Genomic DNA, 25296 nt, shown 5'->3' with positions numbered 1-25296 from the left:
CACTGTACTATACTTACTTTAAATAAGCAGTATTTTATTTCAGAATGTTGCTTATACAAATGTAAGGAATCCTTTGCAACAGAAACTTATTGGAATTCAGATCACCTGTCTTGTCCTCAGAGAAATATCCAAAGCATGCAATATTTTTGCTCCCCTAGCTGGTTTCTGTACTCATGTTAGTGTTGTTTGGGGGTTTTTTTGTGGTTGTTTTGGGGTTTTGTTTTGTTTTGTTTTGTTTGGGGTTTTTTGGAATTGCAGTTATATTGTAAAAAAGGAAGGTAAGTTTTATTAATAATTTAAAGTAGAAAATTTTAATAATACCACGTTAGGAGCAAAAGCAAAGCCAGCAGTTTTAAGTTAATTTAGGTAGCTATAACTTCATAAACTTAAATTTGAGCCCAAGGATTTAGTGTTAATTAGTTCAACAAGTGAATACTTTGTGCTAAGTAAAGGTAGATTTAATATATGTAGATTCCTAAGATTAGGTCAACTTCAATGATGTATACATGTTCATTTGTACACACGTGTACATGTCTATATACATGTATGTGCACATATATAAATGATTGTATCACACATCTATGTATACATATAGATGTATACTTATACATGCTGTGACCTAATAATAGTTCTACATACATGTTTGGAAAAAAAAAACCCTGGGTTCAGAGCAAAATGCTCCATCTGTGCCTATGGGATTCTCCATTATTCAAAATATCACTTTTGTTTCATGAGCTTGTATAATCTGGAAAATAAATGCCACTGTTTGTGGCTACAATGGAGAGCAGAAAAGATAAGACCTGTGTTTCATGCTGGCTCTCACACAGAAAGGCAACGAGTCCTATTAATCTCACCCAGTTTTACAATCTACTTTCACATGTTCTACTAATTTCATGGTCTTTTTTCTTTAAATACATTTACAATAATGTAATGATTAGTGATTTCATTGGCAATTCCTTGTGAGAATTTAAAGAGAAGTTAAGGAGAATTCTGGTCTGTTCCTTTACATTTTGCAAACAGGACCTGCTTAAGTAGTTTAGGAATTTCTATGAATAGTAAAAGTTTTATTTCAGCTTCATACTCATTCTAGTTCTGTTAATTGTATAATTAAAAACCTTAGAGGTTTTTCTACTATATATCTATATAAAAAAAAAACACAACCAACTAATCCAATTTCCTTCTACAGCTGAGAACTCGGAAATAGACAGTGCAAAGAGAAATTTTATCATGGGAGTTATGGGAGGATCAGCCACTTCAGTAAAACTTTTGCAATCAGTGGAAAGAAATAACCATTTTGAAGGTACAATTCATCTGACCTTCTTTAGAGATCTATTTGCAAATAAGACAAACCACATTCTAGAAGAGCAGTTGCTCTTTGCTATAAAAGGAGCCTCGACATCTAGCTCAGATATAGACATCACTGATCAGGCAGATGTATCCTAGCAGCATGGTCTATCTCCAACAGGTGTTAGCTGACAGTCACTATAAAATGTTATTCCATATGCATCAAGAAGTAACTTTTAAGCTCATTTAACTTTATTTGACAAACATGCTCATTTGATTTGGTCTGCAGTTCTAAAATGGTTGCTGTGCTCAACAGCAAGTGTAATTACCATTTGGAGTGTTAGGTTCCATAATTATCTTGAACTAACAAGAAGCACAAGATAGTGTTATGGTTTGGTTTGGTTTGGTTTGGTTTGGTTTGGTTTGGTTTGGTTTGGTAGGAAAGGCTCTAATTAAGATGTGAAAAATGGAATGGGGAGAAATTTTGGGTTAGCAGTTTACTCGGATACAACATAATAATCTTGAAATCACAAACATATAACAGGGTAACAGAGAACAGGTTTATTTCATTAAAGATGAAAACTGAGGCAGGTCAAAAATCTCAATTAAAGACCAATTTTGTGCATGTTTATATTACAATAATAATTCCCTTTTCCTTGCATTTATATAACTTAATACTTGCAGTTCTCAAAATTTAATGTTGCTCACCATCTGATTTTTTTTTCCCCACGGCAACAGGAATTCTGCCAGGATTAGTAATCAATTTAGCAATAAAATAAGTTTCTCTTTTGCTTCTACTTGAGGAAAGCCCCACACTAATCTTCTCTATTCTCCACCTTTCAAATCTCACTGGGAAAAACAACCCCTAACACTGTAGAGATGTTATAGACAGCCTGCAGAATTATTCTATAGATTCAGTGATTGACACAAAGCTCATTAGAAAGAAGAGAGCTAGGAACACTCACGATTCACTGTACCTGGAGTTACTGATTGCCTTGTAATTGGTTTTGTCTCTCAGAAGAGTTTGTGCCTTGTATTTGTTGAAAGAATCTCACCCTCAAAGCACACCAGCAGACAGCAGTCTCCCTCGTTGAGCTGAGGCAAGCCTGGCAAGAAGCCCTGAGTTGCCAAAAAAGACCTATATGTTTTCTTTCTGAATTCTGTAGCTCTGTGGAGATTGCTGCTCTACTCCTGTTTGCTTCAGTGTAGTTCATCACAAAAAGAACACACAGTGTCATAACTTCAGTTGTTATCTCGAGAGGGGGGGGACAAGTAAAACAAATTTAAATATACTTACAATTACTAACTTCCTCCTTTTTTACACAAGATCCCTAATATTTGTCACAACTGGGTAATGAAATATATAACAAGATGATGATATCTGTCTCAGGTTTAAACTGCAGTCTCAGACCTAGAATCAGGCCTTAGGATAGGCACAGAAATAACCTCAGCAGTTAAGACAAGTTCACTGTCTCATACTTCAACGATTTCTTCTGGGTTCAAAACCATCAGTATTTAGACATCTACTTAATGCTTCATTAATGGAAGGAAGACAAGGATCCCAGCAGGGCTGCCTGCACCAGCTGGGAGGGTGGGAGAGAAACAACTTGGGGAGCCGTTAGAGGCACAAAGATGAAATGGGGAAGTAGGGACAAAGCTGATGTAGGAACCAGTCTGCAAGTATAAAATAAACCTTATCACCTACACCATGGGCCTGTTGGGTAGTGTAGACCTGAAAGCCTGGGAAGTGAGCAGCCCACAAGGAAACTGAGCATGCATCTGTCAAAACAAGAGTGAAGAAAAGCCTAAATTTCATTGTGTAGAGTTTCCTAGGGAATGGTAACAAGGGATTGAAGTATCCTTGAGCTTTGGGCAGCCCCCAGCAGACTGTTAAACGTGGGCTCCCAGCCTGTGCTGCAATCACACCTCTCGTAGGCAGCTGACAAAAACGATCAAGGTTGTTACATTTGCTTTTTGATTTCAGCATAACTGAAGCAAACCTGCTCAGTTCGGAGAACTGCCAAGCTGGCTTTGTAGAAACTTTATATTTAGCTTAGTCCAGCTCACTTCACGAACGCACATTCCCAGTATCAGAAGCCTGTAGGAATCACAACCAACCTTCTGTCTGTACAAAGAGCAAACTCAGCCATACATGACCAGCCAGAAAGGTGGATTCATCCTGTCTCTCCTGCTCCCTGCAGCAAAACTAAGCAACGAAGAACTGGGCTTACATTTGTGCTACAGCACTACTGATTTCTATCTCCTGCAGCAAAACTCCCGAATAAACAACGGGACTTGCTTTCATGCAGGAGCGCTGACTTGTTGATAGCACCACGGCTATATTTAAAGCTCTTTTCCTGAGGCAGCTTTTCTTTATAGTTGACAGTAAAATGGATGGTCTATGAAAAAAGATTTTTGTGCCACTATTTGTTTTCAGACATTTGGGGAATAATGTAAGGACCACAAAGCAGATTCAGTGTTCTTTAGACTTCTTTAAAATGAGTAAAAAAAAAATAAAATAAAACTGATGCCCAAAGCAGTTTTAAAAATAGTGGAAGTACTGGCATTAGAGACAATGTCCTTGGAGTTTTACATGCTCTCATCTCAAAATGTGTGGTGTCTGCTCAACAGAACTTGTTTAAAGCACTCTTCAAATCTCTTTTTCTCTGAGAAAGTCACTGGTAAAATACCACCAAAAACTTTTCTTTAAACACTATTAATCTGGAAAATGGCTTTGTGATCATTATTGCTGCATACCAAGCGGCAAAAGTAATGGTGTAGGGAGCGGGTCATAGGAAGGGATTATTCCCTTCCACCAGGTGCTGGTAAGGCCCTATCCATAACAGTGTGTCTGGTCTGGGGGCTCTGGAGATGGAGGAGACTCCAGTAGAGTGCCAGTACGATCGTTACGGGCCAGTGCAAGGGCTACTGAGGAGAGGCTAAGGGTTTCTTTAAACTCCAGGAAATCAGCTACTCTGTGGGTAGCTAAGTACATTATGGGATAGTATAGAGAAGACAGAGCCAGACTCTTCTCAGAGCTCTGGAGCAAAAAAAAGGAAATATTCACCAACTGGAGTAAGGGAAGTTCCAGCTGAATGTAAGGAAACCTAAAAAAAATCACCATGTAGTTAAGCACTGGGTAGGGCTGCACCAGAGAGACTGTGGAGCCTCTCCAGGAGGTTTTAAAAACTCAACGAACAAGCTCTGCCCAGCCTGTTGTAACTTGGAAGTTAACCCTACTGTGAATGTGAGGTTGGACTGGAGACCTCCGGCAGTCTTTTCCCCTCTGAATTATCAGTCTGTAATTTCTTTATAAATCACACTGTGGTAAACCAGCATTATTGCTGAAAACTGCCATTCTTTCTTTCCCTCCACCTCGTCACATCCTTCCTGGTGGTGTAAAGCATGCGCCGAATGGATTTGTGTGACTAACCCAAAGTCAATACCTTGCCGGGGGCTGGAGGTGAGGTGGCAGTTACTAGGATCATTTCTGCCAACTAGTTCACAAGCATCTCTGGCTAAAGGAGACGACGTCAGTGAAACTGTGGGAAGAGAAAAGCAGGAGTGTGAACAGAGCTCTTTTAGCGCCAATGCCCATTTATGCCATTTTAAGATGAGTAAGAATCAGTGATTAGTTACAGATGAAGATGTTCTTTGCAGCTAGACCTGTGCCAAGATGGTTTTATTTTCTTTAAGGGATCATCTCACCAGGAAGAATTTAAAGCAGCAAACTGCTCCGGCTGTTTATTAAACAATCCATAGTATTTTTCATAACCACTGAGTTGGCCAAATTTCTCTCACATAATTATTGTCTATTGCTTGAGGTTCCCTCTGCCACCGCATACAGATAACATACCCTTTTCTTTCCCTACCTTATATATGCCAGCAAGACCTGGCATATCTCATCACAGGCTTTGTAAATTGGAGGTTATTAAAAAAAAATCTTTGCTAAATAACAGAAAAAAACCAAACCAGATTTCCTTTGTCTTTTCTTTGTCTGAGCAGTAGAGTGATGGTTTTATGGGTAAAGCATTGAGGAAGACTCAGCAACAATGTTTGTAGCTCCCAATGGCACTAGTTTTGTTTTTCCAGTAGAGGAGTTAACTCTGCCATGACCAGTGCCGGTTTTCAAAGTGTAACACACAGCTTTCAGAATGAGAAAGCACGCTGCTCAGCAGGATAGCAGACTTGTCTTCTGTCTCTGGATGCATTCTTGATAAAAATGTGCTGCAGCTTGCATGTTGCATGGAGAAAGGAAGGAAATTCAGCATGGAGCTTGAAAGCTCCTTATAATTTTGTCTCTGTTCTTCCCTGAGATAGGTTAGAAAAGTAATTAAGATTACCAATATAAATTTAGTTGCAATTACTGTCTGTAGCTGTAGTTGTCTGACCCTTCTGACTAGAAGACCTGCTTATAATTTTGTGCAAATACTAAACGTAAACGTACAATACAGAGCACTGCAAAACAGGTGCATAAAGAATTCTGTATCTTCTCCCTCAGAATTAAAACAGAAAACAGGATTATTTGATGATTTTTTTCTGCTGGGTTGGGCAACAGTAGACAGCTTTTTATGCTCTTTAAACCTCAGTTTCTTCTAAACTGAAAATAATTATACTATCATTTTAAATTTTTTTGTCTTTTGCCAGCTACCACTGGTATTAATATTACTAAGGAAAGCAAACGAAAATTTTATGAGAAACAGTTTGTGCAAGCAGTTGAGAGTACGTATCACAAAGGGCCTGAGACAGAAACTGATTATTTTGATGAAAGTCATGACTATTAACTGACAGTATGATGGGCACCTCAGGCTTAATTCTATTTAATGTAGAGGGCTGCATCTGTTGTTCAACTGAACTGTATTGTATTAATTTTATTTCAAAAACTGAAGTTGAGTGCCTTGCACGGGATAATTAGATGTCTCACAAGCCATTTCAGAATCAAGTTTAGAGTCTCCCACATGGGTATGATGTCCTTGGTTCCAAGGCATGGATTTAAATGTCTACATTCTTCCTTGTAGGCAAACTGTACCAGGAAGGAGGAATGAAAATGGTAAAGTTAAAAAGTGTTGACCTGAGTTCTGTTCTATACATATCCTCAAATTTCAGATCTGAAGATAGAAAAATGTATATATTTGACTAGTAAATAAAGCCCTTCTCTTTGGAAGAGCTACCAATACAGAGACCTTACGAATTCAGCACTGAGAGGAACATGAATATAACCAGCACTCACAGACTTGCAGTTCAGCAATAGATCCTCAAGATTTTGCTTGTGAAACCCCATGCAAGGGAACATTTCTGCTATATGTGGTCATAAGGAGGTAAAATTGTGCTGAAATAACTTCAGAGATAAAACATGGTCTTCAGGTACTTCAGCCTTGCAGTCCTGTCATTCATAATGATAATCACTTCACAGAAATAATTAGTGCTACCACCACAGACAGTATGCCCATTAAAATGGGCAGAGTAGTACAGTCTTTAAGTATCAATATGTGGTGGTTTCCAAATCAGATAGGCAGCTTGATACTGCTCTCAGGGAAGTCCATGAAAGTCAATTTTGTATGATGAATCCAGATATTGCATTTTAAATTTTCCAAAGATGAATTCAGATCCAATCATATTCATTACTACTGAAAAAGTTGTCTCATAGACTTTTAGGAAAACATAATTTCCTTCCAGAGGCAGATCACAATCTGAAATGATCTTTAGTGACTGACTGACATTGAGCTAATCTATATCTATACCTCAATCTTTGCATATTTAAATAATATTTCTACTTTTATTTTTATGCTTCAGTCCTCAGTGATTACTTACTTTTGTTGGGAATGCAGTGAACAGCTGTTCAAGTCACTAAATAATGTCAGACACTAATGAGAACCACTAACTAGTTTTCAGAGCCTGTGAATTTTTCTGTCTTCAATCATTTAATATTCAGCATACACATTAAGCAGCTGGATTTATTTCTACGATTTTCTACAGCTGTTAATATTTTTTCTGACCAAGAATTAAGAGACTTGTATTCTGTAGGAAATTATACCTACACAGGCTGGTTTTTGTCATAGGTACAGAAACAATTTGTTGTGCATCAGGTTGCTCACAAATAACATTTGAGCCAAAACCTGATGCTAGTTCTTCCACATGGTAATGAAAAAGGAGTTTCATGTGATACTTTACTGTTCTTCACAAGGTTTTATCTAGTGATGCTGAGCATGTCAGCCAGCCTGGTACCTAACTATGGCCTGGCACGGGCTCAGCAAGTCGTTCTTCATGAACACTACCCTAAGGGACAGTGCATTTTCGTATTTTTGAGCCAATTCCAGGCAGATACTCACTAGACGTATCATGTCTCTTCAGGATTTCTAAAAAGGCAGCACTTTAGAGATTTTAAATATTCTTTACATCATTCAAGACTCTTTGTGGCGACTGTTTAGGGCAAGGCATTGTTCTTCAGTTCATGTAGACCTGAACTGTTGATAAGACTTCAATTCAATCTTCTCTCTTACAGTATAGAATGCTTCTGAGTAAGTTCAAAATCAAGAAGAATGTCTGTTCTGTTTTCCTAAGATCTGTCTTCATTTTTAGTTGAAAAAAACCCTTTTACTTTCTGTTACAAATTGATTGAAACTGTAAAGAAAGCCTGTGTAATTCCTGCTGGCAGTGGAATCATATTCCTGGATGATGATCACAAACACAATATTTGCTATACTTTAATCAAAATTCATGAGTATACAACAGTAATAATATTTCTCCAGGTCCCAGGTATTTCACATTTCAAAACCCACCAGGCAAGTTTTAAATCATGTTACATAAAGAATCTATGTTGCACTTTCAGTTTGTGAGGTCTTGCAAAACCCTACTTCTAATTCCCATATGCACAGCTTTAATTTTTTGAATATAAATTACAAGCAAGACTTCAATAGTCATCTTCAAAAGAGTGGTACTAAATCTCAGAGATTCTTGATAAAATCACAAGTGTTGGCCACAGTACCTAAAGTCTGTGAGGCTTTCACTCTCAAAGCAGTCTCACCTGTGGTAGGAGACAGAAAAAAAGCCTCATTTCTGTTTAAAGACATTTGCCAGACAGTAAATCTACAGGAGCTGTCAGAGCCTTAGCTCTCTATGAGATACTCCTTTGTATTCATTACTGAAAAGGTTCAGTTAATTATACAAATCCTACCGCATATGTACTGCCCAGGAGCAGAAAAAAAAATTTAATGAGTTACAAAAAAGTGTTTGGTTTTTTTTCATTTCTACAGATAGATGGTATTTGCTTCAGTGACTTCAGAACATCTAGGGGGAGTTCCTAAGCCAGCCAGCCAGCCATATTTAAATACAAATACATTTTTTCTGGTTCACCTTTTCTAGGGCACACAGTTTAGAGAAAACATTCATTAGAAAAGTTTCCCAGCTGCAGGTGGAATTGCTGTTAAATCTAGGTAAAGGCCAACTGATCATAGCCTCAAGACTCCTTACTTGTGACAGACTCTCAGCTCCCACAGAATCACAGAACCATTGGGGTTGGAAGGGATCTCTGGAGATCATTTGGCCCCTGCTGAAGGAGGTTCTCCTAGAGCAGGTTGCACAGAATCGTATCCAGGCAGGTTTTGAATATCTCCAGAGGAGCCTCCACAGCCTGTCTGGGCAGCCTCTTCCAGTGCTGTGTCACCCTCAGTAATGCTGTTCGGTGTGGCACCAGGGAAACATCTCAGCATCTGAGATGTGAGATCTTCAGGACTCGTTCTCTGACTTTTTTCCTCACTCTTAAAGGTCCTGAATATATGTTTTAGGTCCTCAGACTGGAAAATTTTCACTTTTGCACTATAAATCTTTTTTCTCCTTGCATCTCTGCTACCAACCTATACTAAGCATTAGGCCCTTCTGTTTTTCTAAAATCCATAATTCCCAGTTCTCCTTTTTTTGTAAGAGGACTTCCACCATCTCCCCCATCCCCCATGAAAGTTCAGAAACTCAGAAACCTTTTTTGGCATTTCCACACCCAAAAGAAGACTGAGACCTCTTCTGTGGACTCATTTAGTCCACTTAGAACATGGACTTAACATTTTGAGTTTCACAGTTGTTTTTTCAGTGGTATCTATTTCCATTTACTTACCAAGTTTCTTCCCATTTCACAAACACTGTAAATAGGTGCAAATTTTCCCTTTTTCTTTTTCCTTCCATCATTTCAGTCTTCAACACCAAGCTCTATGAGTGGATTTATGTAAGTACTGTACTGTCCCTGTATTTTTAATTCTGTTCTAGGTTTTTATATGATATTTTTTAGTCAAATGTGTCTCCATGGACTTTAACCACACATATCAGTTCAACAGCTCAATGAAATACCAACTTTAGGATATGTCTATTATAGCAGTTTGGGGGAATCAGCATTGCATGAAATGAAGAATAATGGCACTGCTGAGTGCTGAATGAGGAAGAAAATGTAAAGTATGTATTTCAATGAAAAGCAGGTACTTTAGACTATAAAGATTTCCAATGGAAGATTACAGACTTCACAAAAAAATTAATATCTATTTAATAGAAGATTTTGGGCAGGAGCTGAAAGATAAATTGATATATCTCCAAACTGGTAACAACTTTAGGAACCATCTCCACATTACTGTAAGCAATGCTTCCAGGCATCAGTCCTCCAGAGACTGTAGAACTCTGAATTCTGCATAATACTGTGGAATAGTCTGCATATAATTTCTGTCCATCCCTCCTGAGCAAAATTTGGATTAACACATTTTTCCAGTTTTGACTGAGCTGATTCCATGTTTATCCTGATTAATGGAAAGGCTTATCCCTCATTGCTCTGTTGGACAGATTACGCAGGTAGTTGAATCCCAGTAGTAATGACAAGCATTCATTTTTGTGCTAAAATCTCTCAGGTTCTCTACAGCCAGCCACAAAACACTCTGGTGGCCCTGGAAGACAGCTCTGGTTTTCTTCTGTATATTAGACACAGCAAGCTTTGTTAGAATTACCACAGCTCTTAGTATCACACTGAATAGGCAATTTCTCATATTCTTATATTTAGTAGTCTTATTAGCAACAATTATTTTAGTAATAAATCTTATTTAATGATAGAGAAATAGCATCTCAGCAGTGGGCTGCTACCACTGGTCCAGGTAATGTAAATATGCAAAAGAAAAGCTATTAATATAATAGCATTACCTGTCTTCCACATGAACAGTCAGTGCAGAAGCATCTGCTCTGGTACCCGAGCTGTGCAGCACGCACGGCTGTGCTCACCAGTGTGTAGTTCCAGGGAGGTATGAGCAAGACTTTAAGCATATTTCACTGAAGAGCCTCAGAGCTGCAGTATAAATCTGAGGGGGAATCTGGAAATCATGATGCAAGGAATGAATAGGCAGGTTCTTACCAAAAATTTTCATCTTCAGTTAACCATGATAGTGTGCCTACTAGGTTTATAGCACAAAAGAGTGCTAACATATTGCATTAGCTTCAGTATGTGTATGGATATATTTGTGTATACAAATGCCATCTTCCACCTCCTTCTCAAAGAAAGCTTTATAGAGTTACATATGCCACCATGTGTTAGATAATTTTTTTATGGGCTATAAATGACTTGGCCAAGCTGTGAAATGAAACAGCTTGTTCCACTGCACTAACTGTGCAGGCTCAGTGCTTATTGTCTGTGCAGCAAATGTGCAATGAGCTGCTCTCCAAACTAGCTGGAATGAAAACACTTTGTATGTGGTTCTTACACCAATTCCTATTCATTGTGTACATTTCACTGTGATAGGATGGCTTTATGACAAAGGGAAAGCACCAAACTATTCTATTATTTGCACTACCAAGTCAAAAAACATGAGTAGTTTTTTCAGTTTAGTCACCACTTTTAAAATCTTTAGCATGCCTAGTAAAACTAAAGCTGTGTTAGATATGTAGGTAACATCTATTCCTGAAGTCAGCACTTTATCCTTAAGCTCTTTTTCTATTTATCTTTCTAATGATTGTAATTCTTTAAAGACTTGGATCTAATTTTGGCCATCTACCTCTGAGGCTTGATTTTTTTCTTTCGTCGGCCCATATGTCCAAAAGACTAAAAGGAATGAAAAGTCACCACCAGGGCAGCTATCTGCCAAAGCAAACAGGGAGGTTCCTAATTGGTCCTGTAATGCAGCATGTTCTTTAGTTTACATTTAAATGCAATATGACTGATTTTGCTTATGTCTGACCTACATATTTGATGGAAATTATATAAACAAACTTTGTTTTCATGTCACTGATCCCAAAGGGCTCAGCAGGTTTCCTAAAATAACAATTACTTTTCAGAAATGCAATCTGCAAGTACTTTGGTTTCATTGCTTTCATTTTCAGCTGTTGTTCTTAGGAAATACAATAATCTTACAATATTTTCAGAGCAGTCTGTGTATGTGAATTTAGGTTGGGGATGTTTGTTTACATCCCAAGTACAAAACACTCTGTTGAAAGTATTACTTTCTTTTTGGATTCACAAAGTAAATCATACACAAAACCTACTTGGCAATCTAGGTTTTTTTCCCTTCTGATACTGTGCTACCTAATATTTCTGAATTATAATTACAATCATTTGATCCTCTTCATTATATCTTTGGGCAAATTTTCTGTTATTTCTGCTACCATCCATGGGAGTCATTTCATTCATCTGACAGTGCTCATATTATTACTATTATACTTTCATCATATTGCAGTGCAAGCCAAATGGACTTTAATCCAGTTTCTGGAGTTTCTAGTGGTTCAAGCCAGAATGTCCAATTTCATGACATCAAGTGGATCAAAAGAATAAATCAATCTGTTGTGATATTCACATCTTCAGAGTGAGAAGGTGTAAACTTTTTCATTATTTTGGCACAGAAAATGAAGGTTGGCTCAGAAGAGATTCTGTCTTTTCAGAATATATTGTCAAACACTCAAAAACTTGCATATCAAAACTAAAAAAAAGATACAAAATTTATTTGCTGTGGGAGAGAGAAAGTAGCTTAAAATCTGTCACCATTTAAATGAGAATCTAAGCAAAATCTAACAAAATCCCCTTGTTTTTGTGTTGGTACAACTCATTTTGTGTTCTCATACTGATATGGAGAGCTTGCAGACTCACTTGTCCCACTTTAACATAACATTTACGCTCTATAACACAAAGATTATTGTAGTATTGTGCAAAATACTTTCCTGAACTGTGGTTATGTCTAATACAGACTTCTAATGGCAGTTTGCAAATTTCTTCTCCCTTTAGCAACACATTTTCTCCTTGGTAAATCTGCAATAGACTGGGCTTAAAATAATGAAGGTTCAGGTTGCTCTGTATGTATGACATTAAATAGTTTTCTTCTTTTGCCTGCATGGACTTTTGTCCATCCAAAAGCCAGGGCAAAGTGTGCCTTTCATCATCACAATTTCAGATGTGCTGTGGCAAGCCGCCTTTTATGCAGCTGAATCTGTCTGCAGTGTCTGGTATGTCTCCTTATGTAAGATGCTAAAATTGTGAAAAGAAGACTGTGAATGTATATTTAGGCTCAGGCAGTAATTTGTGATGAGGATGAAAGGGAGAAAAGGTGGTTGAAGAGAGTTCTACCTTCTGAGGCATGAGGGTGCACAGTTCCCCCTTTCAGATCCAGGCTGCACCTATCTTTGAAGTTCAATTAAAATAGGAAGAAGAATTTAAAACATAATTTTAGCTTTCTGTCATTGATGTGATGGAACATGTTAGAGCCGTAGGTTTGCTTTTTGATACTTCTAGCCTAATTTCACTGTTTAAAGATCAGGTTTCTAAATTAAACCCATCACATCACTTCTTAACTGTCACTGGAAAAAAAAAAAAAAAAAAAAAGGTAGGTATCTCCAGAAGGCATTTGTCCATCCTAAGATACAAGTTTAAGGAGGTGCTATCCCTATCGACTACAGAGGCTAAGGAGTTTGAATTAGGCACCTAAACTTCCTTATGATTAACCCTGTTATTAGTTTGCTCTTCTAAACCAAAGCTAAACTTTGGGTAAATCTGGTATTTGCAGGAACTGCGGAGAGAATGTTGACAGAATTATCAGCTCAGAACATAAGGTTTCCCTTCCACAAAAGTATAAATAAATATAAATAAGAGATATCTAGTAGGATGGACTATGAATTAGTTCTGCTTTTTTTTTTTTTTTTTACTTCCCCCATCCCATTTTTATTCTCCCTCTACCTATCACCTATCAAATACATACAGGTATTCTGTGTTTGTCTTCATCGTTAAAAGCGATCTCAGTAGTCATCTCTGGTCACCTAAATTGGTTGAATGTGATATTTAGAGTTCTCATGATTTCCCATTCAGTTATTCCAAATGCCTCCATGGTACAGGGACCAGTCCCACTAAAATATTGAAAAAATCTTTCTGGACAAATTATACCTAAAGGAGGTCAATGAATTGGGCAGCTTCTGACACTAGGGAAACTCTCCTCTAATTCATATTAATTAATCTTACCACCTCACTAACCTCTTCCTACTGCCTCACTGACATTTTCCTAAAACATTTTAGACTGCCAACTAACAGAAATAAAGCTGGTTGAAATTGGATTGATACAATGATTTTTATTTTTTTATATTTGAGCATGTGTGAAGCATCAGTATTATTCTCCCGCAAATCACTTTACTTCAGGCCAAGAGTTTTTACATATGGCATCAGTCCACAGTCAGCATTATTTATTGTTTTTCTTTCTTTTAAAAGAAGTTCATCAAATCTCTAAAAGAGGTGCACACACAGAGCAACCAATAAATGAAAGAGAGTTTTTCTGGGAAATATTCCGCTCCTCAGAGTCTCAACGGGCAAGAAGCATTCTCTGTTTTCTGAATGTATTTTGCACATGGGTTTTGTTTCATCTGAAAACAAAGGCTAAACCATACTTTCCTTCAAATAATCTTTGTTTAATCCTGGGCATACAGGCTAAATTTCTGCACTAGTATATTCAAAATTTTGTGTGCAGTGAGCCTGCTAGCTCTAAGGATCACAATATAAAACTGTCAGTTTGTTCATGTGCCTCAGCCTTAAAGCCAGCCACTCTTGCTGCCCACACAATTTTAAATTGTGTTTGCTGTGAGCACAGTTCCTTAATTCTGCTCCTCTCCCTCATTACATGATTACATGCACATCACACCAGAGGAGGCAGGGAAATATTAATGAAATACCTTAATCTTTGCTCATCTCATGATACACGGTCTGTTCACAGCAGTTTGCATCTTCAGGGTAAGAAGAGGGAAAGCAAAAGAGAGAGTAGTTCCCTCGGTTCATGCCTCCTCCCGCCACAGAGTATCCCTGTATCCCAGGGGGAACCCATTTGTCAGGAGCTGAACCGATAGTGTTTGCCATCTCAGAGGAGCATGACTGCCTGCACACAGTATGCCTATCTACATCAGGTAAGGGAGAGAATAAATTGTCATTACACTTGAGCCCATCACATATAACAACACCTGGCCTTCATGTAGGCAGACTGAAGAAGACTTGGAACACAGACCAGGGACCCTCAGCAGCTGCAGCTCCTCCTCAGGGCAGGAGGAATAAGAAGAGACTGCCTTACTCTGAGCTTTGGTTTGTCCCATGACCAGCCAATAGCATCGTGCAGGGCAGGCTGGATATCCAGTTGCAAGAACAACAAATTTCAGAACCTGCATGTATTCAGCCTCACCTGCGGAGCTGGAAAGCGCATTTATTGAGTCAGTCCTATGCCAGTAAACCCAACATCTATTTAAAGCACTGTGAGACAGGAGGAGGTAGTAGTTAAGACTGTATTTGATCTTTGATTTTTCTTACAGTAAGGAACACAAAGACAAAACCAACCTACAGAGAAAATTGTGGCAGTTTTCAGGGAGAAAGAAATATGTGGGAGAAAGGTGAAAGATAAAAGGAAGGTAATGAAAAAAACCCTCAAAAGGACAGAGAAGGTTGGAGCCTGTAAACATTGGGAGGCATTGTTTATAAAGTTCATCCATCATTATTTTACAACAGCTTTGCCGGTAGCTCATGTCCCAGCAAGAGGATGAAAAGCATTATGAATAAAACCAGCTGGTACTGTAAGTACCCAATGCAGTGTAAAAAATTATAAAAAAAAAAAAAAAAAGAAAGGTTTGCTTAAAAAAAGATTAGAAAGTTTTGGCTGGTATTTTGCATTCTTCGTATATTTAATTTTAAAATTATATTGAATACCATTTTGCTTTACCTTCAGTTGGAGCAGTTCAACTGTAATACTGAAATGTTAATAATAAATGGCTAGTATTTACAGTAATACTGAATTATTTATTGTAATAAGGCGATGTTATCTTGTTTTCCTGAAGCACAGCTGTCTGCTGGAGGATGGACTTCTGGTTCTCAAAATACTGTTAAAGGAATCCAGCAGAAACATATTTTTTTGCTACAACAGCACTCTGTTAGAAAGAAAATTATGTCTGTATGGGCTTCATGGACTATGGTGGAGGGATACATAACAGTGGCATAGGTCCTCGTCAGCCTTTTGATGTCTTTGTGCTTTCTCACTGAATTAGGGATTACACACCAAAGTCCTGTTCACGTTTATGTGATCAGTGTCTCTCTCTTTACAGTATACCAACTTCATTACTAAATCCAAACAACTTAGAGAAGTAGATACTATTATCTCCACCTCTGAGACTGCGCACAGAGGTGAAGTCTAAGATCACAGAAAGCTACTAAGGGATGAGGATCTTGGGACAGAACCCATGGTTTTAGGTTCTCTTTAATCATGTCTCATATTTTTAAAGCTGTAAATTTTCCTAGTTTGAATCAAGTTTTCCAGAACCCACCTTGGATTCATTACATTTTATGACATGCTACTACATATTCTAACTCCCTAAATATTACAAACATACCCTAATATAGCTGAAGCCAAGGTTCTGTTTAAGAAATGCAGCTACGTAAGGAGCATTTGAGTTGCTTAGTTCTCGAAACATCGTATCTTACTACAGAGTTAGAGATAACTATAGCTGCACCAAGTCCAAGTCACGAGGTACCTAGGAGACAAGTTGTAGTAAAATACATCAAAAAAATGTATGTAGTCTGCCAGTAAACACTGTTCAGAGTTCTCAGAGGTTCATTAATTTAATGTCTCAGAGTATCAAAACAGATAAAGACCTAAGGAAATGAAATTAGTTCTAACTAAAGAAGTCTTTATTTCTGATCATATGCTTACGATGACACTATGCTAATCATTCTTCAATTCTTCATCTTAGACTGAAAGATTATGGAAATTCTGAGTCTTATGACTTACTGTTTCAGAATTGTAAATGTAAAGGATTCAGAAGAAACAATTCTTCATGTCATACTCAGAACCACTGTAAGGCAAGTTGGGAGACAGAGTTCATTCACTTCACTTTGCTCGTGGGCAACATTCCCACAAAATACAAGTACCAAACCCCAGAAGCCACTAATACAAAAATCTGTGATTTCTTATTCCCAGACTTCCCTCAAGAGAAAATTTACAGAGATTTACAGAGTTGTATCATGTAGCCTCACAACTGGCATTTGCACTGTCACATAATTTCTCTCCTTGGTTGACTCCCTGATCTAGATTAATTTCTATACTGAATGATTTTAGTTTTTTCCTAGGAATTCTTTTAGCACAGAGTAATTTGCTCTGCCTGAGACAGCCTGCTCATCTCCCAGCAGCGTGGGGGACGCCTTTGTTTCCCTGTGTTCCATACTGCCAGCACTGACACAGCTGGCCGTGCACCACCTAGTGCTCCAGCATTCTCCCTCGCATCCCCCAGGGCAGCATCATGCTGTCCATATACAACCGCCACCATGCTGCAACAAGACAACTCAAATTTTCTCAGGCTTTTTGCACTAAAATCTCACAAAACACATCCCACCCCCTACCCCCCAGCCGCTCTTTTTGTTTCTGCCACAAGGCAGCGAGGTGGGGGTCAGAAGACACAGGACTAATGGCAAAGCATGTAGATGTGTCTGGTCTTTCAAGGGGGGTTGTCTGTAGAGCAAGCTGTTGTTCTGCACCAGAATTTGGAAACTGGGCTGAATTTGCTCTCTGGGATGGGTGCTTTCAGAAAAGTGAAAGTAACATGAGTATTCATAATCAGAAAGTGTAGAAATAAACCATGAAAGACTGTGTATTCTTGAAATGCAGCCATCTCCCTGAACACACAAAAAGGAAAAATAGGAGGAGAAATCCTGCTCAACCAAATGAGGGCTCTATGTTCCTCTTCTGCATACAAGATGGATAAGGCATGCTGGTCCGATAGATTGTAGCCATAAAGTAGGAGAGTAAAGCTGGGGGTTTTACTGTTGGATTTTGTTTGGTTGGGTCTTTTTGTTTTGTCCTGCTTATTTTTTCCAGCATCTGAGTTCTTTGATTAAGTAGTAAGAGAATGATCTGGGCTGTAAAGAATTAAAAAAAAAAAACCACCCACAAAAAAAATACCCAACAAAACCCCCCAGAACTACAACCCAAAATTATCATTGCTGTGCTCAGTAGGCCAGGCTCACTGGAAGCTGCTCAGAGGGACCTTTCTGTGATTTTAAATCCTTGACCATAAAGTGTATGAGTACTGAAGCTCCAGAAGAGCATTTCCTACCTATTTTGGGAACAATATCTTTGTTATAAGCTTCATTTGGAAACAATAATCTGGGAAATGATTGTCAATATCCACACATACCCCCCATTTCATTTTTAATTCCACTGCTGTAATACTCCCAGTCACTCTTCTGGAACAGAAGCAGCCCAGACTAACTTATACACAACCATGGAACAAAATGTCAGTTTATGTATTTTCTTAATTGTGATTTCTGGCCATCTGGCATCCATTCAGAAAATTACTCTAGTACCTAAACGCTTATCGGGTAGCAGCATTTAGGCATCTCACATTTAAATTTCCAAGTTTAACCTACTCACACTTGATCTGTCTATGGGAATAGACATAGTTGATCTCAGAAGGCAATTCAACTGATTCTAAGATAAATGTTTAAATTAGCTCAGAAATTTACATTTAGACAATTGAACTGAATGAAATTCCTGGCATTGTCCAGGGAGATTTACCCGCTCATTTAAATGCTCCGCTGAATTAGCCTTGATAACACAGACCAATGGGAAACAACTATTTATTACTGTCTTGGGTAATTTTGTTTGACAGCAGGCATCTGATCAAAAAGGAACAGCAGCACAATCCATAGTTATCAATCCCTGGAAGTTGACAACAACAATGCATAGGACATGTCCTGTGATTTACAGCAGCGGTCATTTAAGACTAATAGCAGAATTAATTAACCTTTCACAGCACAGAGTGTGACAGTTCTACAGAGCAAAAGCTTATGTTGCCATCACCATCACAAATTTAAACTCCTTCACTTCTCAAATACCTTAAAGCAATTCAGTTAATTAACCATCACCTTTTAATTGTTAATGGATTTTTAATAAATCTGGTCCCTTAAAAAGAGGTGTGCTCTCACATAAAAAACACTAATGTATTTAATCATAGCTATATATTTTTAAGACTTGATTAGCTACCATTAACGTGTTCCTAAAGTGCTGCTATGCATGCCTGTGATCCTCCTGTGGCACATCAGTAAGTCTGCATTTGATATATACATCAGAGGTAAAATATCACACAAATTCAGCTTAAATATTTCTTATCCTTTTCAACATTTACCCTATCATATGTAGAAAGCAAATTCATCTTTTTCCATTCCTTGTTTCCTAGGCTAAATTAGAAAGTAATGGTTTTGGTGCTTTGCAACATGGTTCTTAGCCACTGTGATAATCCTGGTTTGCACCTGTTGCTCCAGAATTCATCTTTATTGAGGCAAATATTAATAATCAGGTTACAAATTCTTTCCCAGTGTCTTGGAAAGCCATATTAGTACTTTCCTAGAAAGATATGCAACGTCTCTTTCACTGTATTTACTTTTTTTCAGAATTGCATTATAGCATTTTTTTATCATCATCCAGTATACCAAACTACCCACAATCAGTTCCAGTTGCACACCAGTTATGACTGATGTTTTCTAAACTTATATAAGAATGCAAAAGGTTGTGACTGGGCACTACATTTAAAGCTATTCTTGCCAATGCAGTCCTTGGGGTCATCCAGTCCCATGACAGCCTAAGCAACTTTATTTCTGTCATATCAGTCAAAGAACATGCATGTCCAGTGCAGCTCACTGTGCGCTCTCTCAACAGCTCATAGACAGTTGAGGATTAACACTCCCCCTCATCAGTGTATCTCTATCTCCATTTAAAGAAGCGCCTCCACAAAACAGCGTACATTTGCTCTATTCTTACACACCTGTCAAAGGAAAGATGTAAGGAACATATATGAGAAAGAGGGGGGAAAGCCAAGCAATGGAAAGAATAAGAATATCTTCAAAATTCTGCTAGGTTTTGAAGTGGTGATTTATTTTAGTGCAATGTTTCATAATGCTGGTGTTAAAGTTTTTTCACGGCATGCTGTGGGAGAAATGAAACAGTATGGAAGCACATGAGAGCTATCATGCTTCGTGGACTCACAGCTGGAGATCATTGTTTTCCCCATAAGGCTTAAATAGTGAAGCAGGATTGTTTGTCGTAAAGAGTATCTGGGGACACAGAACAGTCTACGGAAAGTTTCCAGATGCTGAGAAATGGTGCTGGGATTTTCAAACACATTCTAATTTACCAGAAGCATTTCTCCCTTTTTCTGGCTCACAGCATCACAGGTAGCATCCAACCTACCAGATCTCATTTTAGGCTGAATGCACATCAGTGAGAAAGAAGGTACTCAGGCAATCAAGAAAGAGGAGGTCTAACAACTGCTACAAACAGACCTTCTAGGACAGACAGGGAAGAAAGTAAGGTAAATAAGCCAAGCATATTTTCCAGAAAAGTTTGTGGCTAACTAAAGATTGCCTGAAACCAGGGGTCCTCAAACTTCTTAACCAGGGGGCCGGCGCATAGATGAAGCGGCAGGCAGTCATCTGTGGCTGCTTGGGTTCCCCCCCCCCAACCCCCGGCGGGGGGGGGCGGGGGGTGTGTGTGTCTGTAAATACCGGGGACTGGGTTGAGGACCCTGGGGGGCCGTATCTGGCCCGTGGGCTGTAGTTTGAGGACCCCTGGCTGAAACTAACATTAGGTTTGTGCTACAACTGTCCATGCTGGGGTTTTTTCATGATCAAGCATTGTAGTCAGTGCAAGAATCAATATTGATCAAAAAGTCAGATTTATGCAATACCTATCAGGGATGTCACATCTTCATCAGTGGTTTCAGTAGTTTATACACAGGGCAGAGGTGGCATTATAATTTTTTCTTGTATCCCTTTCCAGTCATTCAATATCCACAGTTTAGCCAAACGACCCACTGGGCACTCAACGCTTTGCAGAAAAAGGGCATTTTAACAATTAATGAATAACAACAGGGACATTGTTGGCCTTTCCTTCTTTGATCCCCGCTACCGATGACCTTCACTGCTGCCATCACAAGATGAGAGCTCCATTCTCTTTGAATGAAACATACAGCAGAAAGCAAGATGCTATTAATACATGTTCAAACATGTATTAGACACGGTGAAATAATCACTTGCATCCTAACAGGTCCTCACCCACCTCACAAACTGCAGGTGAAACACTGACCCAGCTGAAGCCCAACAGCAAATTTGTTATCGACTGTAACTGTTTGGTTCCAGCTTCAGTTCGTGAGGAGGGGGGCCCAAGGTTGTAGCTGTGATTATTTGTTATTAAATTTTTACTCATGATCCCAAAAAATACTTTGAGTAGGAAAAACAATAGAATGCATAATTGATTGCTCATGGACATCTGTGAAACAACAGCTGGCATTTTTAGTGGGGATCTGGTTATACATTTGTGATACAAGTAAGTAATCTCTAAATGCCACTTGGTAACTTTCTACTCTTAAAGAGACAAGCTTCTCCAGATGTATCATAATTGTTTACTTCCTGCAGAATTGCTTTGCTCTTTACATCTTGGCACCAGCTTCTAGAATTTCCCGGTAATGCATTAAGTCTCCAGCCTGCTGGCACCAGAAACTAGGTAATAAAGACTTTCAGGGGCTTAACAGTTTGGTTTCTTTTTAACTAATGTATAAAGAGAAGTGGAAGGTGAAATAATATTTTACAGTAGCAGGATAATAAATACAGAGGCACGACCCCTGTTATGACATGACGCTATTACAGACAGCATGGAGCTGAGGGCATGGGCTCCACTTACAGCACCGCATGCATTGAGAAGATGTAGCCCTGCTTTGTCTGCCTGGCTTCGGTAAAGCCTTTTGGGAGGAAAGGCAGGGGAAAGGCAGAACAGCTTTGCCTGCATTTCGTTCTGTGCCTTTTCTCCATCTCTGGACTGATTTAGAGAGAAATCCATATGATGTAGGAGTAATGGTCCTGGATTTCTGCCCACACAAGAAGGAAAATCACCTTTACTTTTAAAGGTCACAGTGAGCACTTCCCTTTAAATTGTGTGAATGATATTGTTCCATGAATATAAGAAAGTAAAATGAAATGCTAACTTCACCAAAGTCTTAATTCATTGCCTTTCAGAATCTTACTTTTTAACATTCTTTGAATGTTCTCCTTTCCACCCCATCCCACCCCACCCCCCTTCATTTTTTAAATGAGATAACTTCAGGATCTTGTAGTAAAGGTTTCTGAAAAGGTGCACTTAGTAACCATTACATGACTTGTAATGACTCCTGGAGAAATTTGTATTCTTGGGAAAAAAGGTCCTCTGAAGCAAATACATTCTGAAGCATATAACCTAGTTACACAAGTGTATGTCACATATATACCATTTGTTCATCTAAGCAATACATTATCCTTATACTCCTCAGTAAAAACTATATGCTGCCTTAAAAAAAAAAAAAAAAAGACCAAACTCACCCCACCAAACTATAAAAAAAAAAAATGGAAACCTACTTTTTTCCAATTTAGAAAGATACATTCAGATTCCTTTAACATTAATGAGGGTTGCTTTTTCTGCTTTTCCAGGTAAAACACAGGTTATGGGTGAAATCAAGATTGCATTAAAGAAGGAAATGAAGACAGATGGAGAACAGCTGATAGTAGAAATCCTTCAGTGCAGAAATATCACATACAAATTTAAATCTCCAGACCATCTACCAGGTATCACACAGCAACCAGCTTCATGATACTTTAAAAACACGAAGTAGGATGTATCTCGAGTCATTTAAAATCACCACTAAAATGGGAAAGAACATTGCTTCTTAATCAGAATGACATAATCTATAGGATTCTTTCTGAAGTTCTTTTTTTCTCCTGTAAGCAACTTCAATGGAAGTAAAAACATTTGGTAGAAACAAATCAGCTCTCAGAAGTTAATCCTTCTTTTAATTTACTTCTGGTTGTTAAAAATTAATCCTTTTTTAAGTTTAATAAAAAATACAACTTCCTAGGTTATTAAAGAACAATTATATCCAGTGAAAGATTATATTTTGGCATAAAAGTTTTTTAAAAATTAAAACCTCATATGAACAATAGTATTTTCAGATATACATAAAGATATCAAGTATTTGTTCCTTTAATGACAGCATTGTAAGCACACAGTAATTCCCCTGGATTTGGCAGGGTGATTCCATTTGTACACTATGTGAACGAGAACAGATTATGATTCTGTAAAGCACCATGCTCTATTTCTTCACAACACTTCCCCTCTGTTGAAGTCATTAGCAACAACAATTATTTTAAAGCTTCTGTATTTAACTCATTGAACTATTTTTCCCCAGACCTGTATGTGAAGCTGTATGTTGTCAATATCTCTACCCAAAAGAGAATAATTAAGAAGAAAACCAGGGTATGCAGGCATGACCGAGAGCCTTCATTCAATGAAACGTTTAGATTTAGCTTGAGTCCTGCTGGGCATTCTCTTCAGGTAATTCTGTGTTTTATTAAAACCTAATTTTGGATGTTGTCCATGCTGTGCTGTGGGCATTTGAGATCGATCTTCTACCCCAGTTGTTTGCTGGAAAGAGAAAATTACAAAGATAATAACAAAATTACATAATAATGGAAATATCAGGTTGAAGGAGACTTTAAAAGATGGTTTCATCCATCACCCCAGACTGGCAAAGAGTATTTATAGACCTTGATCGAAAGTTTTATGCTTGATCTGTTCTTAAAAACCCATAGAGAAGGAAGTTACGCATGCCTTCCAAAAATGCTTTTCTATGTATTTAGAAAGCTTAGTGCAATATCTGACTTAAATATGCCATATATTTAAATTAAGTTTACTTATCCTTAAGTATCCTTACAAAGCACAGAGGAAAACTATTCTGCTTCTTTTTCATAAAAAAAGCTTGCACACTGAAAGGTTGCTACCATATCTCTCCTTTCCATTTTTCCAGGCTAGTAAACCAAATTTCTTTGACATGTTCCGCTGCCTAAATGTCTAATCATGTTATCATTCTCTCCGGTTCTTCAACTTTAAAAGCTGTGGTGCCTAGAATTAGACACAATAGTCGTAATCTCAGACATGGCAGAATTACTGATAATTCCAAGTCAAATATTCTTGGTGTACATTTGTAAAGGAGATGATAGGATTTTCAGTCTGTGGATGAATGATGTGTGGAACTGATTTTGGAACAGTCCCTCTCCTGTGATTTGGTTGCTTAGACAGATTTGATCATTTGGTCAGATTTGCTTTTTTAGATAGGTGGCATTCACTTTACCTACCTTCATTTACTTTCACATGGGTCAATAACTAATGTAAACCAGATATTCAGGCTTCCTCTAGTCAGTGGAGAGGGATGGACAATTCCAGGGGCATCTGCATACTAACCTTAAAAGTAAGTGGGAGGAAATGTTGGGCATATCAGCATCCACTTAGTGTAGCTCTGAATCTGGAAGACCAATGTAAACAAGCCAGCTACATTTTGGTGACTACAGTAAATGGGAATATGTAAGTGCCTATGTTAGGCTTATTGGTTGTATCATTAACATTAAAGCCAAAATGGACGCTGTTTATGAAATGAGGTCAACAAAAATAGATACTCTTTTTCCTGTGTTAAGGTGTCCTAACATCTTTATTGATTCAACAGACTCAGTAAAAGACTATTTAAGATGTTGTATTACCTGGGGAAATCCAGAGTGGTCAGTAAAGTCTTGCCAGAGTTTAAGAGCTAAAATTCCTGTAAAAACTTTAGTTCCAATGGTGGTTTGAAGAGGAAACCATAAGGGATGAGTAGACCAGTAAAGAAAAACCAACAGAGTCATATGGAAAACTAAGCTATCAAGCTGACAAGGAGGGGGACAGTGAAGGAGGTAACCACAGGAACAGTCGGACTTAGACTTGGCAACATTTCCTTAGAAACTCTGTGATATGAGCTGGTGCTACATACCTGAGAGAATGAAGGCTGTAAAAGTAGCAAGGAACAAGTTTAAAACAAACAAAACTTGTTTCTTCTTCACACCACTCAGAGTTTGAGCTGTAAAATTCGTTGCCATAATGTATTTGGGATGCTAAGTATCTTTATGGAAAAAGTAACTGGAGAAAATGATGGGACAAATTCTTGGGCAAAATACCTCCTAATCTGTTAAATAGAAACACACCACTTGTGCGTCAGGAAGTCAATGGTGCACAGATCATAGCAGGTATTTTGGGTAAGTGTCACTACATGATTGTCCTGTTCTTACATTCCACCTTAAACGCTGCTCTATATACTTTTGGAAACAGAGTATTTTCTTGTTGAGATTTTTGATCTGACACAGTACATCTGTTTTTATATGACCTTCATGCTTATCAGTCAGTTTGTTCCTATGGCAAAGCATGAAGCTGGCTGATTTGAGTGCTGAATCTGAGTGATGAACATTTAGGGCCAAAGAGATGGACACTGTCAAAAGGGATTTCAGGGAGAGGGAAAAGAAATAAAACCAGAATGTACAGAACAAAAATGGAATTGGGACATTAAGGAAGGCAAAAAGATCAGAGGTAAAGTAAGATTAGATCAAACATGGTAATCCTAGAAGGAACATTGATAGAATTTTTTCTGTCCCCAAACTGTTGCTGTGTCAGAATG

The 25296-nt window shown here is 38.1% G+C and overlaps 1 protein-coding gene across 6 annotated transcripts in view; it reads left to right on the top strand.

Annotated features, from left to right (window-relative positions):
- Nucleotides 1-25296, top strand: part of PCLO (piccolo presynaptic cytomatrix protein) — a 385852-nt gene that overhangs the window by 351612 nt on the left and 8944 nt on the right. For all 6 annotated transcript variants that reach the window (XM_080392024.1, XM_080392028.1, XM_080392027.1 and 3 more), the window contains 2 exons: nt 22253-22387; nt 23008-23153. In XM_080392024.1, the coding sequence (XP_080248150.1) occupies nt 22253-22387; nt 23008-23153 (281 nt within the window). The remainder of the gene's footprint in view (nt 1-22252; nt 22388-23007; nt 23154-25296) is intronic.

This window comes from Falco punctatus (assembly GCF_963210335.1).
Source record: "Falco punctatus genome assembly, chromosome: 6".
Classification (NCBI taxonomy): domain Eukaryota; kingdom Metazoa; phylum Chordata; class Aves; order Falconiformes; family Falconidae; genus Falco; species Falco punctatus.
The sequence above is the reverse complement of the archived record's forward strand: the minus strand, read 5'-3'. Positions and strand labels throughout refer to the sequence as shown.